The following is a 27648-nucleotide window of genomic DNA, read 5'->3' on the forward strand; positions in this document are numbered from 1 at the left end:
GATCCAAGGTTTGTTATTGGGGAAGCATCTCACGGTTCTGGTGGGGATGATGTTATCCACACAGAAGTTTATATAGTCAGTTACACACTCAGTCATGGTATTGATGTCCTCTCCATGTGGCTGGCACAGTGCGTCCCAGTCTGTAGCCTCAAAGCAACCTTGCAGAGCTTCTTCAGCTTCCTGTGACCATTTTCTCACAGTCCTCTATATTACAAGTTGCCTCTGAACAAGGGGCTTATATTTTGAGCAGAGAAAAACAAGATTGTGATCTGATTTGCCTAGAGGAGGTCTTGCTGTAGAGATGTAAGAGTCCTTGACATTTGCATAAAACAAATCCAATGTTTTGTTTTCTCTGGTAGAGCAGCTGACAAACTGTTGAAACGTTGGAAGTGTAGCAGAGAGTGAAGCATGGTTAAAATCACCAGAAATTGCCACAAACGCATTGGGGTTTTATGTCTGTAGCTTAACAACAACTGAGCTGATGGCATCACATGCAGTGTCGGCAACAGCGGAAGGTGGAACGTAAACTGTTGCCAAAATAACACTGGTGAACTCTCTGGGTAAATAATATGGACAAAAACTTACTGCCAAGAGTTCAATATCTGGACTGCAGAGATGACACTTCACAGTAACATGTCCTGGATTACACCATCTGTTGTTCACAAGTACTGCCAGTCCACCTCCTTTACATTTGACGCTCCTCTTTAAATCTCTTGTCTGCTCATATGGTTAAAAAGCCCTGCAGAGAGACGCTGGAGTCGGGGATATGATCCTGCAGCCATGTCTCAGTGAAACACATAATACTATATTCCCGGCACTCTGGCTGGGTCCTTTGTAGGGCTTGGAGTTCATCCAACTCGTTTCCCAACGATCTCACATTGCCCATCATAACTGACGGAAGACATGGTTTGAACTTCCTTCTCTCTCTTCTCTTAGCTCCTGCTCCGCATCTACGGCGTCTCCTTTTCAACTCATCAGGGATTTGGGGTTGTAGTTGAAGTATTATTTGAGCTTTTGAGATATTAATCAGCTGCTCCTGGTTGTAAGAAACAAACCCGTTGCCATGGCAATGCATCGTAACAAATGTCCAAAAGTAGAAAAGTATTAGGAAATATCCTCCAAGCTGCACAGCATCCGACACCGGAGAGGACAGTCGTCCAAAAAAAAAAAAAAATCAACTGTATCCACCACAATAGGAATAGTTCCCAAAAAAGAATAAATCAGAATCAAAAGTAACAGAGCTACTCCAACCTGCTGCCACCTTGAGCGGCGCAATTCTAGATGGTGATATCACTGTAAAGTCACAAAACCTTGGGGAATTATGCTGCATTCCATATCAAAATGCCTAAATATGTGACACTTATATTACATATAGATTCTAAAGCACAATCTTTAAATGGAAAAAGTTCATATTTTTAATATTCAAGTGAAGTCCTACTCCATCATATCAGAATCAGAATCAGCTTTATTGCCAAGTTTGTACATACAACAAACAAGGAATTTGACTCCGGTACACTTTGCTCCATGGGTTCCTTTTTTGTTTTATAAAGTTTGGATTAAATTTAAAGCTGGTTAAACTTGACTGCTGTCTCTTAAAAAAAAAAAGCAATATCTTCAGGTAACAAACTAATTTGCATTTCTTTACCAAAAGTAGAAATACCTTTTTAGATGATTTCTAGAAATGTAGTCAGCAAAGATTTGAGTGGCTAAAATAAAGAGATAAGGGAAAATTTGGCAACCTTGCCTAATTCCTTGATTACAGGATAGAATCTAGGGGTGGTACCGTTTTTCATTTGACAGAGCAATTAGCGTTATTATATAATATTTTCATTGTATTGCAGAAGAAAAGACCAAAGCTGAATTTATGAAGACAGCTGAAGATGTGATTAATGCAATCAAAAGCTTTGTAAAACCCTAAGAAGAGTATGAAGCTATTATCTGTGATTAACTCTGAAAAATCCAGAATATCAAGAACAAGCCATTTATTATTGGAAATGTGGATATTTTGCATAAATTTAGATTGTGTCTCTCTAATAATTGTTTTTAGGACCCATTTAAGTTGTTTTGCAAATACTGATGCCATGATTTTGTAATCATTATTTAAAAGACATATAGTACGCCAATTATCAATGAGTAGTTAGTATTTTTGGGGCTTAGGTTTAAGGTGAGTGTGGTGGGAAATGTCATTGGGATACTCGGGAATTTGCCGGCAGGGGGCGCAAATGCATCACTGCACATCCTGAGTAGTGTAGTTAAGCAGAGCAGAAGAAGGCACTTCCTGTATGTTGTCTGCTTTGCCGTGTTTTAACATAAAATTACAGGTAAGGCGATTTGATATACCTGCTGCTGTTCCAGGACCTCTTAATTATGACTATAACCTGCTCATTTTAGCGAAACGTGCTGGATTTGCATTGCTTTCTTAAAACATAGTCAGAAGGTAAAATAAAACGCGTCCTAAAATTGCGTTTGCAATACTGTTAGGTGACATTTTACAACACATTTGCAAGTGTATTATCTGAAGAGGTGTGTCACCAAGAACCGGGCCCTGTATGCCGATAACGCTGTTAGCCGAAAAAGCTAATATTCTGAATTCAAGTTAGGTGAAATTTGCACAAATTTCTCATCTGAATCCTACACAGGGATTTTATGTTAATGCTGTTATGCTTCTGTTTAAAGTTTTACAGTCATGCCATCCTTTCGGCTTGCAAAAATTACCGTAATGTGTTGATTTTGATGCTGTGTTAAACTTTCAGTATGGAACTATATTCCTGTTTTAAAGCTGTGCTCCGAAGCAAAAGCAGCTTCTTATTAAAACCAAATCAGACCACAAACGGAGGCAAAAACAAATTTTACTAAAATAAAAGTGTAGCTAGGAGAGCACAGGGTGCTGTAAAACATCTGCTAGAATAAAGATCTGCCATAAGCTCCACCAGATTGCATCTGCAAATCCCTACTAGCCAAAGCTGACGTTGCTCATCAGTCACCCTCTGCTCAGCCTTGGTGAACAGAATGTTTCCTTCTATCCTTCTGTTTAGTTTGTTATGGCATTTGAACAGACTTGGGCAAAATTGTATGTTTTATTCATAAGCAATCACAGAAAAAGAGAGTCGTTAATTATAATTTTGTGAATCTCTGTTTTCTGTAAAGTGTTGTTGAACTCTTGAGAACTTTTGCATTCCGAGTTCTCTTTAAGAATATTGATATAAAAACATAACCGGATTTCTTTGTTTTTCCTGTGGTCATCGGTCATTAATGATGTATGTTAAGAGTAGAGCCAAAACGGCTATGTGAGAGACCAGTCGATGTAAAACAGGATTTAATGTTCTCTTAAAACAAAATCAAAAATATTATGGAGTTGACATTTAAACTTTTAGGCATCCTATATTAGCTGTAAGCCAGGTTAGCACTACTAAAACAGTAGTCTTTTTGTGTATATTGTAGAGAATGTAGATAGTTGCCCTAAATGTTTGATTTTCGAAAGGTCACCAACACCCCTAAATCCAGCTTGCTCCATGTCAAAGGTTGAAAGGGCAAAAGGAGAAAACAAAGCATGTTTGCTTTACTTGTTCACCCTTCCTGTTATCTGCTGAAACTGTTGCTCTCTCTCAAAGCCTGAAATAACTGCAGACATGTCTTTGCATATCATAGAAAACCCCTTTTAAATTGCTTCTTACATCTCCGTGCTTCCTGTGACCCGATCTCACTGATATTTAAAATGGCAAGAAGGCCATTACTGTGATTTGCTATTGTGCAGCTACAGTGTGAATAAAATGGGACTCCAGCTCAAATAGCAGTGATAAATACACTAGCATTAAACACTTTTGATGTTCTTTTAAGGTATTTATATATATATTTATATTATAAATTCAGCTGCTTTGCCCCAGTCCAGGAGAGGGCCCTGAATGGTCACAAAATTTGCTATTCCTTGCTAGGACTCTGTCCTGAAAGGTTATGTTTCTGTGGTTTAATCTCAATCCTCTTTAAGTGTGGGCTGGGGTGGAAGTCCCTGCTAATACCCTCCAAAGCCTGGCCTGTTAGGAGATAAACCAGGGAGCAAGAAGCCAGCCCTTCACCGTTAGGGCATTGAGTATTACCTGGCTGGTTAAATGGGAAAGTTTTACAGTCACATGGTGAAGGCTTGTCTTAAAAGTCCACCTGCTCTTTTTCACATGCTGTCTTGCCCTCTCTGTTTGCAGGGATGGCTCAGTGGGGGGCCATCTTCTCTATAATTGCTGCTCTTGGAGGAGCAGCAATGTTGGCCTCAGTGCACAAAATTGATGAAGGACACACAGGAGTGTACTACAGGTGAGCCTGAAGGATTACTTATTTTGTGTGTTGTGAAAGTAAAAGTAAGTGTCTGATTAAAAGATGTCTCTTTTTTTAAGCATCCTCATAGCTGAACAGTGATGATCATGAATAACATTAGGGTTACTCCACATGCCAGCTGTGCTTTTAGGCAAATAATAATAATTGTAATCACCAGCAAAGACATGCCTTGTCTGTGCTGGAATGACTAAACTTTTTTTTTTTCTTTTGATTTTGGGGGACTGTTCATAAAAACATCATTATCTTCTGATTTATGTTGTTGTTGGCACATATTCTAGAATTGGTTTTGTAATATTTTCCCAGGAATTGTTTCTTATCGTGTTTCCATTGAAGTAGGTTGATTAAGGTTGTACAAATTGTCTGTGTTGCAAATTTAGATTCAGTGACCAGCAGAATAGAAGTGAAGTGAAGCACCACATTAGGTGCAAATTGTTTTCTAGGTTCTTGTCTCCAAAACGCGGGGAACTCTGAGAGTTATCTGTCTTTAGATAAGTTTTTCCACAGGAATATGACTCATAATGTGCCTTGCTTGTGTGTCGCAGGGGAGGGGCACTCCTCACTACCACCAGTGGCCCAGGTTTCCACCTTATGCTTCCATTCATCACCACATACAAGTCTGTACAGGTGAGTTGGGTTAGATCAAGCAGCTCGGGCTCCTTACTGTATTTATCTTTTCAAACACAAATGTGGTAAAAGTTTAAAGTAACCTATATCGGTGATATACAAAAGCATATATGTACATATGCTACAAATGATTTGTCTTTACTTCTCTGGTTTTCGTATGGGAGATCAAAAGCAGTGCGAAAAATACTTCTTTGACAGAGACCGATAAGGTGTATGTTTTTATATTTATCTGTATCATGTCAGTAATTTCTGTTTTATATGAAGATATTGGTTGTCATTTTTAACACAAAAATAAAATACAGTGCTTTGCAAAAGTATTCATACTTCCTCAAACCTTTATACATGTTGCCATGTTACAAACAGAAACTTCAAAGTACTTTATCAAGACTTAATTTGACAGACAAAAGTAGCACATAATTGTGAAGTGGAACAAAAGTGATGCATTGTTCAAAAATTTGATTGACAGCTTTTGTTTAGCAGGGACAGATTCCCTGTCTCTGCTAAACAAAGGTACCTCCACACCATGATGCTGCCACCACCATGTTTCTCGCTCGGGATGGTGTGTTCAGGATGCTGTGCAGTATTAGTTTTCTGCCACATGTAGTATTTTTACATGCTCATCCAGGAGGAGTGACTGCTGCAAGTCACTGACTTGATGCAATCTGCTGGGTTCCTGAGATAGAAAAACCTTTTAACCAATTTGAATAATAAACTAAATCTGACTGCACTGTTTGATAGTTAGGATTAATTGGAATGTATGAACTTGACTTGAAATCTGTATGATTTGATTGAATTGACTTTGTAAAGTGCCTTCAGAGGACATGTGTTGTGAATTGACACTATATAAATAAACTGAATTGAATTGAATTGAATTTTACATGTCAGCCAGAATGTGCAATATTGGTCTCATCTGATCAGAGGATATTCTTCCATGCTTTTGCTGTGTCCCTTAAATAGCAAACAAATTCATGTCTTTCTTTCAAAAATGTTTTTTTTTTTTTTTCAAACTGGCCAGATTTAATGAGTGCACATTAACAGTTCCATCAATAGATTCTCCCACCTGGAAAGTGGATCTCTGGAGCTCCTTCATAGTTACTATGGACCTCTGCTTCTATCCTGACTAATGTCGGTTTAGGTGGACGGCCATGTCTTGGTAGGTTTGTGGTTGGGCCATACTCGTTCCATTTGTGGCTGATAAATTGAGTGTTTTGAAGTTTGGCATATTATTTTATACCCTAGCTTTGCTTTAACCTACTTTAAAAGGTTCTCCCTGACCTGTCTGCTGTGCTCTTTGGTCTTTATGAAGCTGTTTGTTCACTGATATTCTCCAACAAACCTCTGAGGCCTTCATAGAACAACTGTGTCTATACCGAGATTAAACTACAAAGTTTGACTCTATTTACTAATTAACTGACTTCTAAGACTAATTTTTTGGCATTCGTTTTAATTTAAGTGTAACACTGTCACAATGTGTTACTTTCAGATTTATTTTTGCAAAAAATTAAAATAATACGTTTCACTTCACAGTGAACTGCTACTTAGTTTTGGTCTATCACATAAAATGCCTTTAAAATACATGGAAGTTCCTGGTTTTAACAAGAAGTTCAAGGGGTGTGGTTGCTTTTTCAAGGATCTGTATTGTTTGTATTAAAATGTAGCTTCTGTTAATCTATGTGCTTTTTATGAACTGAACACAGGTTGTCCAGATCTGTTAAGATACCTGGCTGTATGCCAAAAGCTTGCTGTTATAATCTCTGCACCCATACATTATCTATTTGTCTTGTAACAGAGCTTTATCATGCTAGAAAAGAGAACAAAAGTTATCACCAAATCATGCCTGGATTTGTTGGAAGAATTTGCTCTCTGGAGGATGTTTTGATTTCACTCTGTTAGGCTGATTTGTGACTAACCCCTCTTCGCTGGCTTCGCTGCTATACTGTTGGCACCACACGTGGTTACTAACACCTTGGCTTCTCTAGGCAAATGATTCTCCAGATGCAACAAAGTTACACGAACATTCAGCTGCTCATCTTTGTTCTACCTGCAGAATATAATTCTGTCCTGGAACATGTTCCTGAACATAAGAGACATCTTTACTGTTTTTCTTGGCACAGGGCCATTACCCAAACATCTTGCCACCACTCAAATCTACCCTCTGCTGAGGTTCGGCTAGCTCTGTAATGATGACAACATATTTCCATAGAACACTGCTCAGTAGGAGACAGTACTGGTCCTTTCTGGAAACTTTTGGACAAACTGAGGCCTTGTTGGCTCCCACTGAATGACTCATGATTAAGTTTGTGGTCATTTAGAAAACTGCTCTTCTGGGGTGCACATTTTTCTTTAGAGCTAACCATTGCTAAAACAGCATGAAAATAATTTCAAGCACATCTGCACAACTTAAAATCAATCAGTCTGGTAATCAGGATAATAAAGTCATTTCAGCTGGACTATTTCACAACTCCATCTGTGCTTACGTTGTGAGCTTGAATAAGGCTGTAGGGTTTTGTGTCAAGAATAGAATTATCAGCACAAAATTGAGCAAATTGGTTGGTTGCAACTGTAGATCTGCTGTGAGAAGCTGTTTCCCAGACACTGACAAGGGTAGAAGAAAGATGTGTGTAATGAGTCTAAAATAAATCTGTATTAAATTATAATCTGCCAAGAAGTAGACAGCAGAGCACCACTTTTATGTTGCTTCAGGAAGGAAATTTATGGCTTTTCAGTTGTTTCTTCACACTCATTAGCTTTAAGGCAATCTAGTACAACAGGCCCGTAATGCATTGGTTTTAGTTTTGGTTTAGTATTTTCTGATACTAGGTTAGCTCTAATTGATGTTTATTTTCTTGGAATTCTGCTTTTATTAATTTAATGCACCATTAGCTCTGGTTTTATGCAGCGCTGATAGGTTTGCTCCCAGCTACAGGGTTGTTTTTGTTTTAGTAATGATCTCAGCAAAATAAAAGTCAGATGCAGAACATAAGAATATATTACGAAGAACTTGTAACCATGTGCTTTGACCTGCAGACGACACTGCAGACAGATGAGGTGAAGAATGTACCATGTGGGACAAGGTGGGTAGTCTGTTCTGGCTAGCTTACATAGATTTCTCTTGGTTGATGTAGCAAACATACACCTGTATATTGTCTTTCAATTTCCACTAATGTTTGGTAGAAAGACCTTTGATGTGTATCTTCTTTCAGTGGAGGAGTGATGATTTACTTTGACCGCATTGAAGTGGTGAACTACCTCATTCCCTCAGCAGGTACTGAGAAAACAGCCATCTTTTCTGGATGCAGTTTAAACACAGATGTTAAGTGTTGCTGCACACCCAGAATCATCTGTCTGTGTCTGCGGTTGTGTAACACCAGCGTTTTTATTTTCATCTGCAGTATATGACATAGTGAGGAACTTCACAGCAGATTATGACAAAGCTTTGATTTTCAACAAAGTGCACCACGAACTCAACCAGTTTTGCAGCGTTCACTCTCTACAAGAAGTCTACATCGGCTTGTTTGGTGAGTAGAGAAATGGTACAGATTAAGTACAAATAAACTAGTAATTTCAAAAAATGTTTTTTGTTCTTTAAATTTCAGATGTTATTCATATGTATGTTGCCTTTGGTGTGTTTTAAGTCCTTTGGCTATATTAAATCTCCTCTTTTATTTTCACAATCTGTCTGCCTAACCAAGAGAAATATGTGACTATTTGACATTCCTTACTGTATATCTAGAAAAAACACTTTGAATGTGGTCTAAAAGCAGATGGAAGGTATTGCAGGGGCCAACCTAATCTCTTCTCAAGTAGTACTTTTTATAAGAGTTTTGTTGTTGTGACAACAATGTGACGGAAGATTCCTTTTGGGTATAAAGGAAGCCGAAAAATAATATTTCTTTTAATGATTCAGCAGAGCTCAGCCCGTTTCTTTTTTCTGTTTCTTTTTTTTTTTCCATACAGACCAAATCGATGAAAATCTCAAATTGACACTACAAGAGGATCTAACATCTATGGCGCCAGGCCTTATAATACAGGTACAATAACACCTTGTGTCAGTTTTGATAGACACTAAATATTTGAGGTGTACTGACTTAATGGACTGACCCAAGATCCTGCAGCTATATAACACTGAAGATGAAAGCTTATATTTTATTTTTGTTTAATCTGTGGGATTTAGTTGTTACACAGCTCAATACACTAGACAACAACAACAACGAGAAAAGAAGAGTAATAACAGCTGTAGCAATAATATCTGTTGTAGTATCAGTAGTATTAATAGTTGTAGTTATAATAGCAGTAGCAATATTAGTAGTAATAGTAGTAATGATAGCAGTTATAATAGTAGTAGTAATAGAAAAATCAGAACTAATAAAAACACAATGTTCCACAAACATGATCACTTCTTGTTGTACAGTCTAATAGCAGAAGGTACAAATGAGTGTCTATAGCGCTCATTCTAAATCATTGGTGGTATGAAGCACTGGCAGAGAGAAAGAAGGTTAATAAGGAATGTTCTTACGTTATCCACCATCATTTTCTCACACACCGACTCTAAACTCTCGAGTTGCAGACCCACCACAGAGCTGGCTTTTCTCACCAGCTTCTTCTGTTTGTTGGCCTCTCAAGTCTTGATCCCACTTACCCAGGACACCACAGCAAACGATCGGTTGGATTTATACTTTCTTGTGGTGGACGTCTGTGTTATGCAGCCAGTCCAAGTTTTTGTTAATGTGCACGCCCAAGTACTTGTACCTGTCCACCCTCTCTACTTCCTCACCCTGAATGAAAACAGGAACAGTCTTCTGTTCTTATGAAAGTCCACCACTGGCTCCGTGGTCTAACCGAGGTTGAGCTTCAGATGGTTTCTGCGGCACCATTCCACAAAGTCTTGAATCGGACTTCTGTACTTCTCCTCTTATCCTCAGTAATACATTCCACTAAAAAGAAACCACCAGAAAATCTCTGAAGGTGGCAGAAACCAGAGTTGAAGTTGAGATCAGAGGTGTAGAAAGAGAAGAAGAATGGTGCTAATACAGTACCCTGAAGTGCTCCAGCATTGCTGATTACAATGTCAGAGACACAGCTACCCACACTGACATATTTTAGTTGAGCTGTAAGATATTCTGTGATACAGGAAGTAGTGTATGGGTTCAGTTGCATGTCCAGCAGCCTCTCGTTTAGTAGGAAGGTCTGAGTGGTGGAGAAAGCACTGAAAAGTCAAAGAACATGACTCACAGTGCTTCCTTGTCTTTTTAGGTAAGAGAGAGCCTATGTGAATCAGATAAACGATGGCATCTTTCACCCTGATGCATGGCTGATATGCAAGCTGCAGTTGGCACAGAAATGCTGTTAACTGGGTCCTCAGATGCCGTAAAAAGCTCCTCTTTAAGGTATTCGTGAGATGGAATGTCATAGCTACAGGTCTGTAGTCATTCAGACCTCTCTGTGACCGTTCTTTGGCACAGGTACAATGTAGGATGCCTTTCAGACCACAGAGACCATCTTTAGTCTCAAGGAGAGATTGAACAGATGCTGCATGGGAGCCGTAGTTCTTCAGAGCAAAGCTTTAGTAACCGGGAGGAGATGTTTTTAGGTTCCCTGGCTTTGCTCTTCTGAAGCTTGGAGAGCTCCTGCTGTATCTGGTAGGTGATGGGTTTGAGGTGAGCTGGTGGGTGGATCTGAAAGCATTGAGGTGTTGCCAGAGAATGTGTAGCAGGAGTGTATGGAGAGGAAGCTGAAGGATCCTGATTCTATGTCCTTTTGCGAGAGGGGCCAGAGGAGAAGATAGGAGAAACTCTTGTGGAGCTGTGGATGGATCCAAAGGTGTGAATGGGTCCCAATGGGTCCCAGCCTTCCTATTATCTGAGTTCACCAGAGTGGGACTTGATTCAGATCAGAAGCAAATGGCTGATCTCCCTGGAGACCTTGTGAAGACAGACATTGTCTAGTCATGGACTATAACACGTTATACAGCTCCTTGCTGTTTTTTGGGCCAGGCTTTGTCTCAACCCTATTCTCAACTGATGTTTTTTGCGTCCTTTTTCTTCTTCTTGAGTGCTTTTAGGACAGTCTGTAGCCTCACTCTTTCTTTTGCCAAAAACTTTTCTTCTCAGCAAACCCTTAATTTCCCTGTTAACCCAAAGTTAACAGGGAAAACATGGACATTCCCGGTTGGTACAATAGAGCCCTCACAGACTTGTATCTAGTCAGAGATGCAGCAAGAGAGCCCCTCATTGTCCTCCCCAGAATCCGGGAATAGTTCTAAGTTTGGTTTTTTTTTTTTTTTTTTTTTTTTCAGACAATGATTTCGGTAAATAAATCAATTTCAGAAATGCTTATAACAAACAAACAAATATCCAAATACCATACAAAAAAGTGTTTGGTAAGCATTAACTTAAATTTCCAGTTCCAAATAAATTAAATTAACTTAAACACAAATAGCAACCAGTAAAATAAACATTTTCCAACAAGCAAACTTGTCAGTATATTTAACTTGAGATCTGACATTGATTATTAATTAATATAAATTGTCTGAAAAGGGGTATGAAGAAGTAAAACTTATTTTTAATACCCCTTCTCCCTCTAATTGCACTTAAATTAACTGAGTAACCTTCCTAATTAACATCTATGTTTTTGATCCAGAATTCACAAACCAAAAACTAATAAATAAATATATATACACAATTATCTATATATATACATATACACAAATATACACATATATATATCTACACATATATACATACATACACATACACATACATACATGCATATATACACATACACACATACATACATATACATATGTACACACACAGACAAACATGAACCTCCACATATGTACATGTAACTGCACACATGCATACCTACACTCACAGAAACACACCACACATTAGGCCTAAATCCACATTCACATTCTTGTATATCGGCACTTAGAGACCCCCCCCCAAATCATCAGAGCCACAATCCAACACCACAGCTCCACCAAGTTTGTATTCTGAAAGCCCTCCTGAAAGCCCTCCTGAAAGGCCTCCTAATTATCTTTGGTTCAAATCTTTACAGACCTTGTGCTGGCCACCTGCATTGCATGACCAGTGGCTTGTAGCTACCCAGCAGTTGGATTGAGGTAATGTTCAGACCCAGCAAGGGGAGGGAGGGGAGTATGGGAATTTTGATCTCTTTTGTGTAAATGTGAAAGGGACATTTTTGTAGTTGCACAACTGACCTACTGTTTAAAGTTTGTCAGTGTTGTATAAAGGGAGAGATGGTTGAAATCCCTGCTGATCATCACCAAAGCACGAGGATGCTGAGCCCCTGTTTAAACTACGTTTTCTAGTGAAAATTGTATGATTTAGTTGTGTCTACACGACAGCTGCGCACGTTTTCTCTAAAAATGGCACAATTTGAGGACGGGTTCCAGAGTAACGGTTTGAAAAGGTCTAAGTCTCTCTTAACGTGTAGAAAGTAGAAATTAAATCCATGTATGTTTCGTTGATTGATTTTCCCGTTAATAAACAAAATGGCAAAAGGAAAATAACCGTGTTGTTTTATTGTTTTTCCGTTTTTAAAACCTAAATGTAAAAATGTAATATCAAACTAATTAAAATTGCGGCTGTTGTTTTAATTTATAGCGATAACACTGTTCCACTGGACGATCTGTGCCTCTGCACCTCGTCAGATTTTTCTACCGCAGTGCGTCTAGACGGTGCTACCCTTTCATGCTTTCATTGTTAGTGTTGATGTTAAATATAATCATCAGGAAACATTCTTCAAGTGACAGGATTGAAGTGGCAGTTTAGCTGTTAGGCGTAGCATTGGAACAATTTATCTGAAAGATGAAAACTTTTCTAAAACCACTAGAGTATCCTACCTGTTTTATTTTTTCATTCTTCACATGCATATTAAACAGTATCAGAAGAGCTTTTATTGCAAATAAATTGAATAGACATCTACAAATACAGGTTATCCCTGCAAACAATTTGTGCATAAATAAGTTGTGTGAGAGTCTTTATTATATCTGGCACAGTGAAAATGTGCCCATCAAGTGCACAGGCCACAGTGCACCTGAAATGACAAAGTGACAGATACAGAATAATCACTACTCAAAAATATAGAAATGTAGTATAATTATAAGCACAAAATAGCCTGCAAAATAGACCGTGTTTGTCGTGATTCAAGTGGTTGATGCTAAACAATGGGAGTAATTTGTGGTTTACAATATAATAACAATAGACGTCAATACTAAAGTCATTTACAAGTATGCTAGAAGCTCACTGTCATGTAAACTTAAAAAAAGAAGTAATGCAAATACTTAAGGAAAATAAGACATAAAATAAATTAACTGAAACTTTCCGAAACCTTCGCCGAGTAAAAGCTTTCACAGGTAGGATGCCTTGATAAGAGGGCTTTCAGGTAAGCAACCTGTGACGTATCATTGGTGTGCGCATGCGCGTTTCCACAAGGTAGGATTGATTTTCAGGTAGCACAGATGTAGGACAGATTGTCGCGTAGCACACATAGACCACCGTAAATGACTGATGGTTCCAAAGAGGAAGCCTTTTGGCTGGAAAAATATGGAAAATAAATCTGTAATTTCTCAAGATACTGGCAATGGCTACACTCTATTTTTTAGGATCAAAGCTATTTTTTTTAACCGTGTCCTCTCTGGCAGAGTAGTGCTCAGAATTGTTGTCTGAGTGCCAAGAAAAAGCCCAACAGATTTACTTTCACAAGTGGAGCATTACAGCTAACGCTTTAAAGCTCTGTTTGATATTTATAAAAGAAACTTTATTTGAAACTGCTTTGGGATTATTTCAATTGTTACGAAACACGAAAAAGAGTCCCAGGCGAACCAACTAGCAGCCACAGTGCAGAAGCCCCAAGGAGCTGCAGCGACGAGCCCACAGGCCCTGCTGGCAGCCGTCTGTGCCAGAGCAGATCCAACCATGGACCCAGAGACCCAAGACCCTGGGACATATAACCCCCCAAGCAGAGGCCCAACAGATCCCAGAGGTCCAGGCCCCGGCAAGCAGCAAACAGGAGTGAGCCGGCACACACCAAAGCACCCAGCACTCGGACATCCCCTCCCTACAGAGGCGTACCACCACAGGTGAGCTCCATCCCAGAAAAGCCAACGAAACCACACCCATACAGTGCAAGCTCCACCCACCCCCGCTACTTTTGCCATGTGAATGAGATTAGAACCTCGTCATGTAGCTGTGTTAACAGACGTCGCCTAAACAGGGCCTGAGTCAGAAGTCCTACGATAATTTTGTGGATGATGTCACATGCTCTCGCTGCTGTCGTGGACGGAGACACATAGTCACAATGGCGGTGTGTGAGAATTCACGTGGTAAATGGCCTGCACTTGTAAGCGCTTTATCTAGTCCGAGGACCCCAAAGAGCTTTACACTACAATCAGTCATTCAACTATTCATACACACATTAACACACTGACAGTGGTAGGCTACATTGCTGCCCTGAGGCAGACTGACAGAAGTGAACACGACTGAGACGGATGGACAGCGGGGGTTCAAACCAGCAACCCACCGTTACAAGATGAAGCCCTACCACCTGAGCCACCAGGGCTTACGCCAACTAACAGGAGCTCACTGTCAGGGGTGCAGATGCATTCTTCAATGCAACACGCCCACAATGACACCATTTAGAATTAATAAAGACAGCAAAACCTCCCTCTTTTTCTTAGTGCTTAGTTTACCTCTATCCGCACGAACAAGTCCAACCCCAAAAGGTTCACAGCTGGATTGTGAAACCTAAATGTGTGTGGCCTTCAACCCACAGCATTCACTCTAGGTAATTTGCAAAGAGTTGTATGTCAGCAATTTCCCTTTTCTGCAGCTTAGTGCTGTGTCGAGGTCCTCATGCAGGCTGTTCAAATTCATGTAGCGCTTTGAATACTAAGTTATGCTTAGCACCTACATTAGATTCTGCTGTTCAACATATTTCTCAAATTAGACACTGGAAGATCATCTGGATTTCTCCTGCTGCTGCTGTGTTTGCTTTGCAACATACATCCGTCACTCTCCTTTTGCCAAAATGATCTGTCTGTTTGTCTTTTCTGAAAAGAGCTTCTCATAAACATGGCATTGTTTCTAGAAATATCTTTGTCTGTATGAAAAAGAAGGAAAACTACCCAGAATTGTGTAATAACTATGCCTGTAAGTGGTGCTGTTACACTACCACAGAACTACATCAAAGACAGGAAAGCTAATATACTAAAGAACTTCAGGTTCAGAGTTTGGCCAAAAAAATTCTTTCCCCTGGAACTGGTTTTATAGATGTATCATTTGGGTGCTCGTAAAATGTCGGAATTTTTTTGGCTGAATATTTACAGCATGTAACATAATGTCAGAAATTTTATGATTTACACATTCAAGGGAGTGGGTGGAAATGTAAACCGATATAAACTCTTTATCCTTTTATCCTTACAGCGCTAACGTAATCTTACAGATATAATATATGAATCCATTTGGACATAAGAGCAAAACAATAAGCAGCTTCTCTGCTTTCACAAGACCATGATTAGACTGTACCTGAGATCACTGCTGATGTCTTTCCACCCTGACATTGTGTGAACATGTGCTGCAAAAGGAAGTTATGGACTCAACAAAGAAATAAGGTTAAGACGAGCCAACATTTTATGCCATATGTCATTCGACCACAGCATCGTGTTTTCTAGCTGGGTCAGGCCACAGAACCTCAGCCATATCACAGGCCACATTCACCCTTTAGCATGCCGGGTCCATTCTTGGCATGCCTCCACACCTTCCTCAACTGGCCTATACTGGCTCCCTCATCATTAGCCAAAGGTGGAATCAATTTTGAGTCATTGTTTTTAGCTGCTGGCACCTGTGCCTTAATTTTGATCAAAGTATGCGGCATGTATTTACTATTTTGCACAGCAGGTCCATCATAATGCAAATGTGTTTGCAAGCAGTGTCTAGTGATGAGTAACATGCTTTGGGTTTTTATCACAAGGGGACTGATTTGATACATTGGTTTAGGCTACTGAAAAATGAGAATGGTATGTAGTGTTTAAGCAATTTACTTACACAAATTTTCTCATTCATTTTGCATGTTGCTTTGTAAACCAATAATGACTATGTAATGAGTCGAATAACTGATTTTGTGTTTAATTCATTTTAGGACTTCTGTGTATGTTTTAAAACAGCAGCAGGTGGTGAGGTTTGACTGGGCTGTGAGAGAAAGTTGTTAAAAAGACAAAACTTGTGATTATTCGCTCTATTTCAGGGAAAAGATTAACTGTGTGACATGGGGAAGATCGAGTCACAAATCGGCCTAAAAAATCCTGCTCTGTGAACCAGGCCTTACTGTATTGGGAAGAAACTAAGATTTTATGGTTTCCAGACTTTCCAAATCTCCTGTGTTACTTATCTCATTGACTAAGGTCATTGTTTCTTCGAGGAAGTTAAATATTGCACAACATTCTCAAGCTCTTAAGTGACCCAACCAAAACCAGCCTCATCCTATTCCACCTCTTTGTTTATTATTAATTGTTATTATTAATAGCATTAATTGCTTCACTGGGCATAAAGAGATTTCTGTTTTTTTTTTTTCTGTCTCTTGAACCAGTTGTAATAACAGTTTCTGTGAGGAGTTAATGGTCTGGGGTGTTCATTGGAATTGTGACTACATAAACATTGCCCTTGAGGTTTTTTTTTAAGTCTTTTTATTAAGCTGTGCTTATTTTGCATCTCCACAAAAATGAATGTTTTGTCTGTTTGTCCTCTCTCTGTTCCTCAGGCCGTGCGTGTCACTAAACCCAACATTCCTGAGAGCATTCGCAGGAACTACGAGCTCATGTAGGTTCTCTTTTTCTTTCTCAAAAGAAAGTTGGCCCTGAATGATTTTTTTTTTTTTCGTAAATTATAGAAGGTTATGTTTAATTCCTGCTGCTGGGTTCTGTGGTCGGGAGACGGAGCTGTTTCATGTCTGTCTGTAATGCTGCAGCGTGACCAACCGCATGGGATTTGTCATGGAAAAACACAGACTTCCCGTAAATGATGCTCATCCAGTGAGAAGCACACAATGAGACTGCAGCTTGGTAGTGTTTAAAGAACTTAACTATGGATGTATTTTAAAAAGGAAGCATGCACAGGCATCACCATTACTTCCAAACAGTCAGTCAGTCAGTCATTTTCTACCGCTAATTCCATAGTGGGTCGCGGGGGAGCTGGTGCCTATCTCCAGCAATCTATGGGCGAGAGGCAGGGTACCATTACTTCCAAACAACTAAAGTAAAACAAAACATTTTAGGGTTTGTCAAATCCAGACCATAATGTCTGCTGTAAGAGATAACAAAGGGTGCATGCTTTGCGCAGTAATAAGACATGAAGCTGGATACAATCCTCAGGTTAATAAATGCTCAGGATGTCTTCATCTGGTCAGACATTCCTGGAGGAGGTACCAACCAAAGATAAATACTTCCAAAAGTTTCTATAAAACCTTTGAACTATCTTCCAACCTCATTAAACATTCATCTATTTATATGTTATTGAAATAGGGGTTTGCAAAGGGGAATTTTATCATATTTTGTGGTACTATTGTTATAAGGATAAAAGCAACTATAAAGGAGTATTTATTTACTTCACCCTTTTTTTATGTAACTGTGGCTGTGACTTCATGTCACAGCAATCAAAACCCCACAAATACACATACTGCTCTTAAAAACATTTCCATTTTTAAAATGGGCTTCGTCAGGACACCAGGTACACCAAAGTGTGATTTTTATTACTAAGTTGCAAACAGTAAATGCATTTCATCTCATTTTCAAATGTATTGATATGTACTGATGCTCTCATGGAACCAACAGTGGAGAAAATAGTAAAAATAACCATTCTGACAATACAGTCAGTTTCTGAGGTTTTCAGACATCATTATTTTGGAATTTATCATTGTAAGAATAAATCAAAATTTTTATCGTGATAAGTTGTTCATAAAAACGATAAATTGTACGATAAATGCCCATCCCTAATTGAAAGTATTCGAATAAACAGTGAAGTTACAGGCCACAATATTACTTTGAAGCAGCAACCTAAACTTTACTAGAAGACAGCTCAGAGCTGAGAAATAAAATTAATTCTGTAACAATTAAAGTTACGTAACTTGACATAGAGCAAGCCTAAACATAGCCATAACACTGTTTCAAATTAAAAAAGAAAAATGCTAAATTTCCATCCCCTACTTTTTTCTATTGTTACAATTTCATTCCATTTGTCCAGGGTTGACTTTAATACATTTATTTCCATTTACTGTCTAAGGTGCTTGACAACTATCTACAGATCTGGATTCAGGAGAAGCTCTTGGGCTAGAACCAGTTTTGCTGTCCTATCCTCACAAGTTTCTTTTATGCCTGCAAATTCCAATACAGTGATTACCCAAGCAAATTACAACTAATTGAATCTACAAAGACAACAGCTTTATAGTTGTATTCCTTTTCCACATGGAAATTGTTTTTCTGTAACAATAGTTATTTGTCTTTTCAAAAACAAGAGGTTTTTTTACTATAATGGCATAATGTCTCGAAATGTTTTCATACACAAATGATCAAAATGTTGCAGTTTCTATGTCAGGCCTGTATGTGGTGATGCAACTATAAAACAAAAAGAAAAATTAAAGGAGGTGCATAGCATGTTTTTAAGCCTTGTTACGTGTGACTTGTTTGGGGTCAAATGCTAGGTTAAAGGTGGAGCCATAAAGTTTTCAAATAGTTGCTTATTGGTTATCTACACAAAATACTTAGTGATCATATGTTGTGTGTGGAGGTAGTGGAGGACCCAAACACAAACAGGAATCATGCAAAACATGGTATGAAGCTGTTGAATAAAGAAACAGAAAAGACCGTTTATGAAATAACTTGTAAGAAGCAGGAATACAACAGTAGTATCTGGCTGTGACTGACTGAACTGGGGAGTATAAATACCGATGGTGGTGATTATAGGAGGGAAAAAGCTGTGAGGGAAGCTGGAGCTACAGGAACATAAGGGAAATATGGCTGAACAAGATGAACAGAGGGAATACAAACTCCCTAATAAATCTCTACAATTCAGAAAAAGCAATTTCTTCAATTCACAACAACATTGACTTATAAGGATCTTTTCATAAAAAATGGGTCCCTCAGAACCTCTGGGAACCAGGAAAGTTCCTCAGTAAGTCTTTTCTTTGTGATGTTATCGACATTTGTATGCATTTTACTTTTGGGAAAATGATTTTAAGACTTTGGATATCTCCTTTCATCAACGAAGCCTGCCATTTTCTTTAAACTTATTTATGATGATTGATCAAAGTGTCATTTACAACAAATATTGGCTGATAACTATGAAGGGTCAAAGTAACTGAATTGAAGGTGTGAAATACTGAACATGGTAAAATTGAGTGCCGTAACAAACGTGATTAATTTCGACTCTGTGAAAATTAGAATCTGTGAGCCAGCTCACTTGGGCAGCTGTCAGCCGACTGAGCAGCGTTCCCTCCCTCTTCCGGAGAATGCGCCTGATTCCCGGCTCATCGTGTTGAACATACCACTGGGTTTAACTACTACGTGGAAGAGTGGAACCCACATTTTCTTTGTCCTTTTCCTTGTTTCCCTGGAAATAAACCTTTGAAAAGATATACTCTTGTTTGTATATTGGACTCTTTTGAATAACAGGTTACTGCCTAAACTACAAGCCCATGGTGCGCATCAGTGATTATTTGAGTCAAGTCCTTAGTTTGGTTGATTTGTTTCCTTTGACAAATAGTCACCACACGTAGCCTGAAAATAATCCTGAGGCTATTTGTTCATCTGGAGACTCAATCTGGGCGCTCACCGCGTGGCCAACAAGATCACTGCCGTGCTGTTGAAATGCATGCAAATGGCTATGGACTACAAGTACTCTGCTGTTGCGCCGGGGCTGCTGCCGTATTCAGATCTACCGGAAGTAAAAAAAATTACACTGTGAACGCAATGAATGATGAAACTGAAGTAATAAAAATGGTTGCGCCAAAATCAAGGCAGTGAATGAAAACGGACGTTAAATTTGATAACCTTAGTATTTATAACATTAATATTTACCATGTTATCATTATAATGACCTCCAAATTCACGAATTCTAATTTTCACAGATGCGAAATTAACCACGTTTGTTACGGCACTCAATTTTACCATGTTCAGTATTTCACACCTTCAAATTATTTCAAATTAAGTTTTGTTACATAGATAACCACTGGTAGGACCCTATTCAGACAATCTGTAATAAATACATCTTATTAAAAGAAAGAGTTATTGAGGCCTCGTGTTCGTTTTGTGGCTGCTATAAGCCTCTCCTTCTCACTTCAATTATTGTATGAAGGATTTGCAATCAGCACAACTGTCATCTTTAATTTTAATGCAGAGTGGTTTTGGACCGTGGCATGTTTATGCTGGATCCAGTTCTAATAAAACACACTCTAATAATACACTGTTTGGAACCAACACAAGCTAACTTCCTGTGGTTTCTGTGTTGTTTAACACTGCTCCAGTGTCAGACATTTCGCAGCAGTTCATTTAAACTGCTTTGCACAAGACTACAATGATGGCATGTTTACATTTTATACTTAAAGTATGTTCCAGAATGTACGTGTTCTTTTTAGCAATACAATTTATTTCCCTGCAGTTGAAAGTAAAACCCCAGATTTAGTGTGTGGACAGAACATTTGGGTCAGTTTTTCCATGACGATGCAGAATTTAAAGTCTAACCTTAGAATTTGAAACTAATGCCTCCAAGTGACCCAAACACTTGTTTTGCCAAAAGGTTTCTGAGTCCAAGTTGTTGTGAAATCATTCAGTGATCAAAAGCGGTTTTGTGCCCATCTCGTAAATCATGCTTTCTTGAAATCTCCAGACTTATTTAAAACAAGATCCCTCTATTGTTCAGTGGTAGAAAGCACAATGTGATTGTCAACCTGTAACATAATAATGTGCTTGTTTTTTGTTTTTTTGTTAGGGAGAGTGAAAAGACAAAACTGCTGATCTCCCAGCAGACACAGAAGGTTGTAGAAAAGGAGGCAGAAACTGAGAGGATTAAAGCTATCATAGGTGAGGAAGAAATCAGAGAATCACGGTCTGCCAGTGGCATTTTCCACACTACAGGTCTAACGTGAATAGTACTTGCTTTGTTTTCTAGAGGCTGAGAAAATGGCACAAGTCGCAGAAATCAAGTTTGAGCAGAAAGTTATGGAGAAGGAAACTGAAAAGAAGATCTCTGAAATTGAAGGTTTGTATGGAGGCTTTGGATTTGAAAGGTCTTAGTTTTTAGCTGACTAAAGAACCTAAACAGTTGATTTGTGCTCCTGCCTGTAGTTTGAGGTCTTACATGGTAACTACTGACTTTTATGTTGTCCTGATGTAAAGCTAGACAGTACAGAAGAAAAAAAAAACACAATAAAAATCTGGTCCTTCAGTGAAGTTGCAGTGTAAAACCTGTGTTTGTTTGTTATGGACAGATAACGCATTCCTGGCCAGGCAGAAAGCCAGGGCAGATGCAGAGTTCTATACAGCACTGAGAGCTGCTGAGGCCAATAAGGTAAACCGACAACATCTTTTCCGGCCGCACGTTTCACTCATTCAGCATATATTTTTCTTCGTGGTAAATCTGCCTTTTTCTTTTAAACAAAATTCCTGCCATGACTTTTCATCCATGGATGAGTTTGTCTACAGTCCTTGGAACAAGAGAGTTCACCCTCTTCATTTTAGGTTTTGACGTATTGGGGCCCAATATTAACAATCTTATCTCTGACAGGTTCCTAAAATTATTTAAATGTAAAAATCAAGTTTACAAAATTTCACAGCAGAGTCCATACTGTCATTATCAATCAAAGGATTAAGCAAAACTGGAAAAACCTAAGTTCATTCTTAAAGCTTCTGCTGGAATTAAGAGAAAAATCAGGGTAGGACAACATTTCTCCACAACAATTCGTAAAAGGTGGGTCTACAACTGGGTAACTAGTTGTTTTTCTTACACAGCATTTTGGTTTTATATGTGTTGAATTAATGAAAGTGTGGAATCTGTTTTGTGTTTTTTTTGTACACTAGGTTTGAGATTCAAATCACAGCAAGATCAGTTTCATTATTTCCAGATACTTAAAACTCAAAAAGAGAAACAAAAAGAAAAGCAACTGAAGCTCAAATAATCACTTGTTACAGCCGAGGTGTGCAGAACACCATCTCTACACACAGCACGTCAGACCCGGAAGCAGATTGGCTTCAGCAGCAGAAGACCACACCAGGTGCCGCCACAGACAACCAAGTGCAGGAAAATAAAATTCATACAGGCTCATTAAAATTGGACAATAACAGATCTGAAAAACATTGCATGTTCAAACGAGTCTTGATTTTAGCGTTAACAGATGTGGAGTCAGAATTCGGTGCAACCAACATGAAAGCATTGATCCATCCTGCCTTGTATCAGTAGTTCATGCTGGTCGTTGTGTCATAACGGTATGAGGGATTTTTTCCTGGGCACATTTGGGCCCCTCAGTAGCTTCATTTTAATGTCACAGCCTACCTGATTATTGTTGCTCATTATGTCTGTTCCTGTGTGACCAGTCTATCCATCTTCTGATGGCCACGTCCAGCAGGTTAATGCACAATGTCTTAAAACTATTCCTTTCGAATTGGTTTCTTGAACATGACCGTGTACACTGTACTCCAGTCACCAGATCTGTTTCCAACTGATCACTTGTGGGATGTGGTGAATCTGGAGTTTCTCATTGTGGATGTGCAGCTGACAAATCTGCCACTACAGGTCCTTCTCAAAAAATTAGCATATTGTGATAAAGTTCATTATTTTCTATAATGTAATGATGAAAATTTAACATTCATATATTTTAGATTCATTGCACACTAACTGAAATATTTCAGGTCTTTTATTGTCTTAATACGGATGATTTTGGCATACAGCTCATGAAAACCCAAAATTCCTATCTCACAAAATTAGCATATCATTAAAAGGGTCTCTAAACGAGCTATGAACCTAATCATCTGAATCAACGAGTTAACTCTAAACACCTGCAAAAGATTCCTGAGGCCTTTAAAACTCCCAGCCTGGTTCATCACTCAAAACCCCAATCATGGGTAAGACTGCCGACCTGACTGCTGTCCAGAAGGCCACTATTGACACCCTCAAGCAAGAGGTTAAGACACAGAAAGAAATTTCTGAACGAATAGGCTGTTCCCAGAGTGCTGTATCAAGGCACCTCAGTGGGAAGTCTGTAGGAAGGAAAAAGTGTGGCAGAAAACGCTGCACAACGAGAAGAGGTGACCGGACCCTGAGGAAGATTGTGGAGAAGGGCCGATTCCAGACCTTGGGGGACCTGCGGAAGCAGTGGACTGACTCTGGAGTAGAAACATCCAGAGCCACCGTGCACAGGCGGGTGCAGGAAATGGGCTACAGGTGCCGCATTCCCCAGACCTGGGCTACAGAGAAGCAGCACTGGACTGTTGCTCAGTGGTCCAAAGTACTTTTTTCGGATGAAAGCAAATTCTGCATGTCATTCGGAAATCAAGGTGCCAGAGTCTGGAGGAAGACTGGGGAGAAGGAAATGCCAAAATGCCAGAAGTCCAGTGTCAAGTACCCACAGTCAGGGATGGTCTAGGCTGCCGTGTCAGCTGCTGGTGTTGGTCCACTGTGTTTTATCAAGGGCAGGGTCAATGCAGCTAGCTATCAGGAGATTTTGGAGCACTTCATGCTTCCATCTGCTGAAAAGCTTTATGGAGATGAAGATTTCATTTTTCAGCACGACCTGGCACCTGCTCACAGTGCCAAAACCACTGGTAAATGGTTTACTGACCATGGTATCACTGTGCTCAATTGGCCTGCCAACTCTCCTGACCTGAACCCCATAGAGAATCTGTGGGATATTGTGAAGAGAACATTGAGAGACTCAAGACCCAACACTCTGGATGAGCTAAAGGCCGCTATCGAAGCATCCTGGGCCTCCATAAGACCTCAGCAGTGCCACAGGCTGATTGCCTCCATGCCACGCCGCATTGAAGCAGTCATTTCTGCCTAAGGATTCCCGACCAAGTATTGAGTGCATAACTGTACATGATTATTTGAAGGTTGACGTTTTTTGTATTAAAAACACTTTTCTTTTATTGGTCGGATGAAATATGCTAATTTTGTGAGATAGGAATTTTGGGTTTTCATGAGCTGTATGCCACAATCATCCGTATTAAGACAATAAAAGACCTGGAATATTTCAGTTAGTGTGCAATGAATCTAAAATATATGAATGTTAAATTTTCATCATGACATTATGGAAAATAATGAACTTTATCACAATATGCTAATTTTGTGAGAAGGACCTGTATACTGTGATGTTATTATGAAGTGGAATTGCTGAGGAATGTTTCAGACACCTTGCTGAATCTATGCTGCAAAGAATAAGGGCAGTTGTGATGGCAAAGTAGCTCCAACTCGGTACTAGCAAGGTGTGCCTAATAAAGCGTCCATTTAGTGTATTAACTTCAGTGTTATAGAGATGGATAATAAGTACCTGTTCTCAGACAGAGAACAGCTAAATGATGCTGCCCATTGCCTCTAAAAAGAGTACAACATTGTTGCCTTGAAGTACTTTGCAAACAGCTTTAACAGCTGCTACTCCTAAATCCTTCTAATACTATGCTTAGCTGAGTGAGTGAGCAGTTCAAATAGCTTCATTTTATCTCCATGCAGACAAAGCAGGGACTGGAGGATCCAGACTGTTCTTCCTTTTTCTGAACTCTGTTGCTTCTCTTGCAGTTGAAGTTAACTCCTGAGTATCTGCAGCTGATGAAGTACAGTGCCATCGCAGCCAACAGCAAGATCTATTTTGGAAACGACATACCTCAGATGTTTGTGGACTCTGGCTCCACAGCGAGCTCCATCAAGGCCTCCGCAGCCCTGGATGTCATTAGCGATCAGGTTATAGACCTGGATTAATGAAGAAAGTAGTGGGACCACTCAAGTGTGGCGGACTCTTTGCAGGTAGCAAAGGTGCTCTCTGTTCCCAACGTAATCTGCTGTCGAGAGCCGGTATTTCTCAGACAATTCAGAACCACTACAGGAAATCCTACTGGACGGATGAAGAGGATACAATTAAAAGTTCAGCTCCAATGCAGAAACTTCAGTTAACACTAAATTGTAGGTTAGATAAAATGTTCATCAATCCAAGGTCCATTGAAATGAAGTTTAGCTAAAAAATGGCATTGAAGATTTGTTCATTTATTAATGCTGCTGCACTTCTTAGAACTGTACTAACAGTCAGTGTAGTTACATATCAGGTATTTTGCTGCTTACTATTAATTATTTTAACATGATCTTGTTTTTGTGTGATCCCGTTTTTCATCCTGTCCAGCTGTCACTACAGTAAACTGAAACTTTTAGGTGGTCTAAACCAGACAAAGGCAATCCAATAATTTAGAGCACATGTTCCTTAATTAAAATGGGATTAAATTGGTTATTTTTGTAGCCTATTTCTCAGGCCATTTAGCAGATTAAATCAATGTTGGCTCAGGAGTTAGATGCTGAGCACCATCCCACAATTTCCTGTTTACGGCAGATACTGGACTCATTTCAATTCAGGAATCATCTAGAATTGGTCCTTTACAGTCTTGTAAAATGTCTAAACATCCCATAACTTTAGGATACACCAAAACATGCAGTATCATTAGCCACGAGGCTTTAAAGTTAACCCAAAAGACTCCAAACTTAAAATACACTGTGATCTTGATAGAGTTGACTAAAACAGGAGTGTTTCTACAGCTCAATTGACTGTCTGTCCAATCAGAGGACTTTTTTATATTCATGTGATGCCATTTTGTCCCTGTCTACTTCCTACAAGCAATCATTTCCATACTTACATTGTCAACTATTGTAACGTGGTTCATTTTTTGGTTAGTTAGGTATTTTTGATCAGTTATTATATTTTGTAGTTTGTGAACACCCTCAAGACCAATTCACAGCTATGCTGTGATGCAGCCGGGTAGGAAATGCCCCAGTAGCGGGCACATAAATGGCTCCTGGCAGAAACCCCGTTTGAACTGGAACTGGAACAGGAACTGCAGGAGGATGAAATGACGAATGCCTGAGTTAGTAGGGTCCCAATCTTTTCAGAAACATGGAAACAAATAAAATGTCCTTGTTCCTCATAGTGAGATCTGCTGGTAAAATGTTTCTGTTGGCCTGGAAGAGGCACCATCTGCACCCCTCAGGGGGGTGAGGCTGCATTTCTGACCTGCTTGATAAAAATGGGCTTTGACAATAACAGCAGACTGCAAGCTCAATGAATGTACTGTGGTAGCTGCTCACTGGCTCATTTCAAATCACTGTTTTGTATTATTGGCTTTTTGTGCACACTTACTTCACTGCATTTGTGAAACTAACTTAATCATTTTTTTGTAAGTGTGCAACACTTTTTCCTGTTGACTATTCTGTTTGTCATAGAAAGTTGTGCCAAGAGCATCTTGGATTGTCAAACAGAAAGCAGTTTTTTACTTTAGTTTTGACATCCAAACTAAACATTCGACATTGCTCGCCTCTAGACAATGTTCTGCTTTTGCTGTGAGAAGTTACACTTGCTGTGTGGTGTCTCATGTTTACTTCTATTTTGATCTTGTTTTTTTTTTTTTACTTTTTAAGTGACATTAGTTCCATGGTGGATTAAGAAATTAAAAACCAAATTCTGGGTTTTCCAAAAAAAAAAACATTGTATATCCAGAGCTAAGCTTGTTTGTTAATGGACAGCACCCTTTAAAGCTATGGGAACATGCCCTAATATTCATTCCAGTGTCTCAGGTGGGAAAGACACTGACTCTACACAACATTGTCATTGCACTGGTTTTAGTGATAAATGTACAATCAAAATGATGTCTTCTGATAAACTGCTGTTTTAATCAAGAAATGAATAGCAATGAGAAGCTTCTATTAACAAGTGCAGTAATATATATTTAGGGAACCTTTTTCACTGACGGAGTGTAAGCCTGTGTTCTAACACACAATAAACTCCACAGAAGCTAATAACTGCTCCAAGTGTTTTGACCTTTAAAAATTGCAAAGCCTGATTGAAAAAAAAAAATATATATATATATATATACACACAATACTGTTAAAAAGTTTTGGAACACCATTTAATGGTTTTCTTTATGACTGTTAACATTGTATGTAGATTTTCACTGAAGGCATCAAACCTGTGAATGAACACACAAGCAGTTATGTAGCAAACAAAAAATTGTAAAAACTTTGTTTTAGATTTTAGTTTCCTTAAAGTAGCCGCCCTTTGCTGTAATGACTGAAATATTAACTTTTGGCCGTCTCATTGCATCTCTGGGAAGTTCTTTCAAGACTTTTTGGAAACCATTTCAGGTGACCACCTGATGAAGATCATGGAGAGAATGCAATGGGTGGCTATTTATTTTAGAACGCCTGAAAAAGGCGTTCTAAAACTTTCGACCGGTAGTGTGTGTGTGTGTGTGTATATATATATATACATATATAAAATATACGTACATACACACAACCGGTCAAAGGTTTTAGAAACATTTCTCACTTAATGGGTTCGTTTGTTTTCATGACTATTTACTTTGTAGATTCTTACCAAAAGCAACATAATTATGAACACACATGGAATCATGTAGTAAACGAAAAGTGTGTTTTAAAATCA

General features: G+C 39.0%; 1 protein-coding gene across 2 annotated transcripts; it reads left to right on the forward strand.

Annotated features, from left to right (window-relative positions):
- The first annotated feature begins 1544 nt into the window (after positions 1 to 1544).
- erlin2 (ER lipid raft associated 2) lies at positions 1545 to 27005 on the forward strand. Of its 2 annotated transcripts, none has more exons than XM_047381972.1 (12): positions 1545 to 2321; positions 4197 to 4305; positions 4869 to 4950; positions 7978 to 8024; positions 8154 to 8215; positions 8343 to 8468; positions 8908 to 8981; positions 16732 to 16790; positions 20952 to 21043; positions 21132 to 21221; positions 21451 to 21530; positions 24750 to 27005. In XM_047381972.1, exons 2-12 carry the CDS (start codon positions 4199 to 4201, stop codon positions 24927 to 24929), a joined length of 999 nt encoding a protein of 332 aa, XP_047237928.1. In that variant the 5' UTR covers positions 1545 to 2321; positions 4197 to 4198; the 3' UTR covers positions 24930 to 27005. The 2 variants fall into 2 exon arrangements, with proteins under 2 accessions (XP_047237928.1, XP_047237929.1); XM_047381973.1 differs by lacking the exon at positions 1545 to 2321 and adding an exon at positions 2348 to 2437.
- The last annotated feature ends 643 nt before the right edge of the window (positions 27006 to 27648 follow it).

Source organism: Girardinichthys multiradiatus, chromosome 12 (genome assembly GCF_021462225.1).
Source record: "Girardinichthys multiradiatus isolate DD_20200921_A chromosome 12, DD_fGirMul_XY1, whole genome shotgun sequence".
Taxonomy (NCBI): domain Eukaryota; kingdom Metazoa; phylum Chordata; class Actinopteri; order Cyprinodontiformes; family Goodeidae; genus Girardinichthys; species Girardinichthys multiradiatus.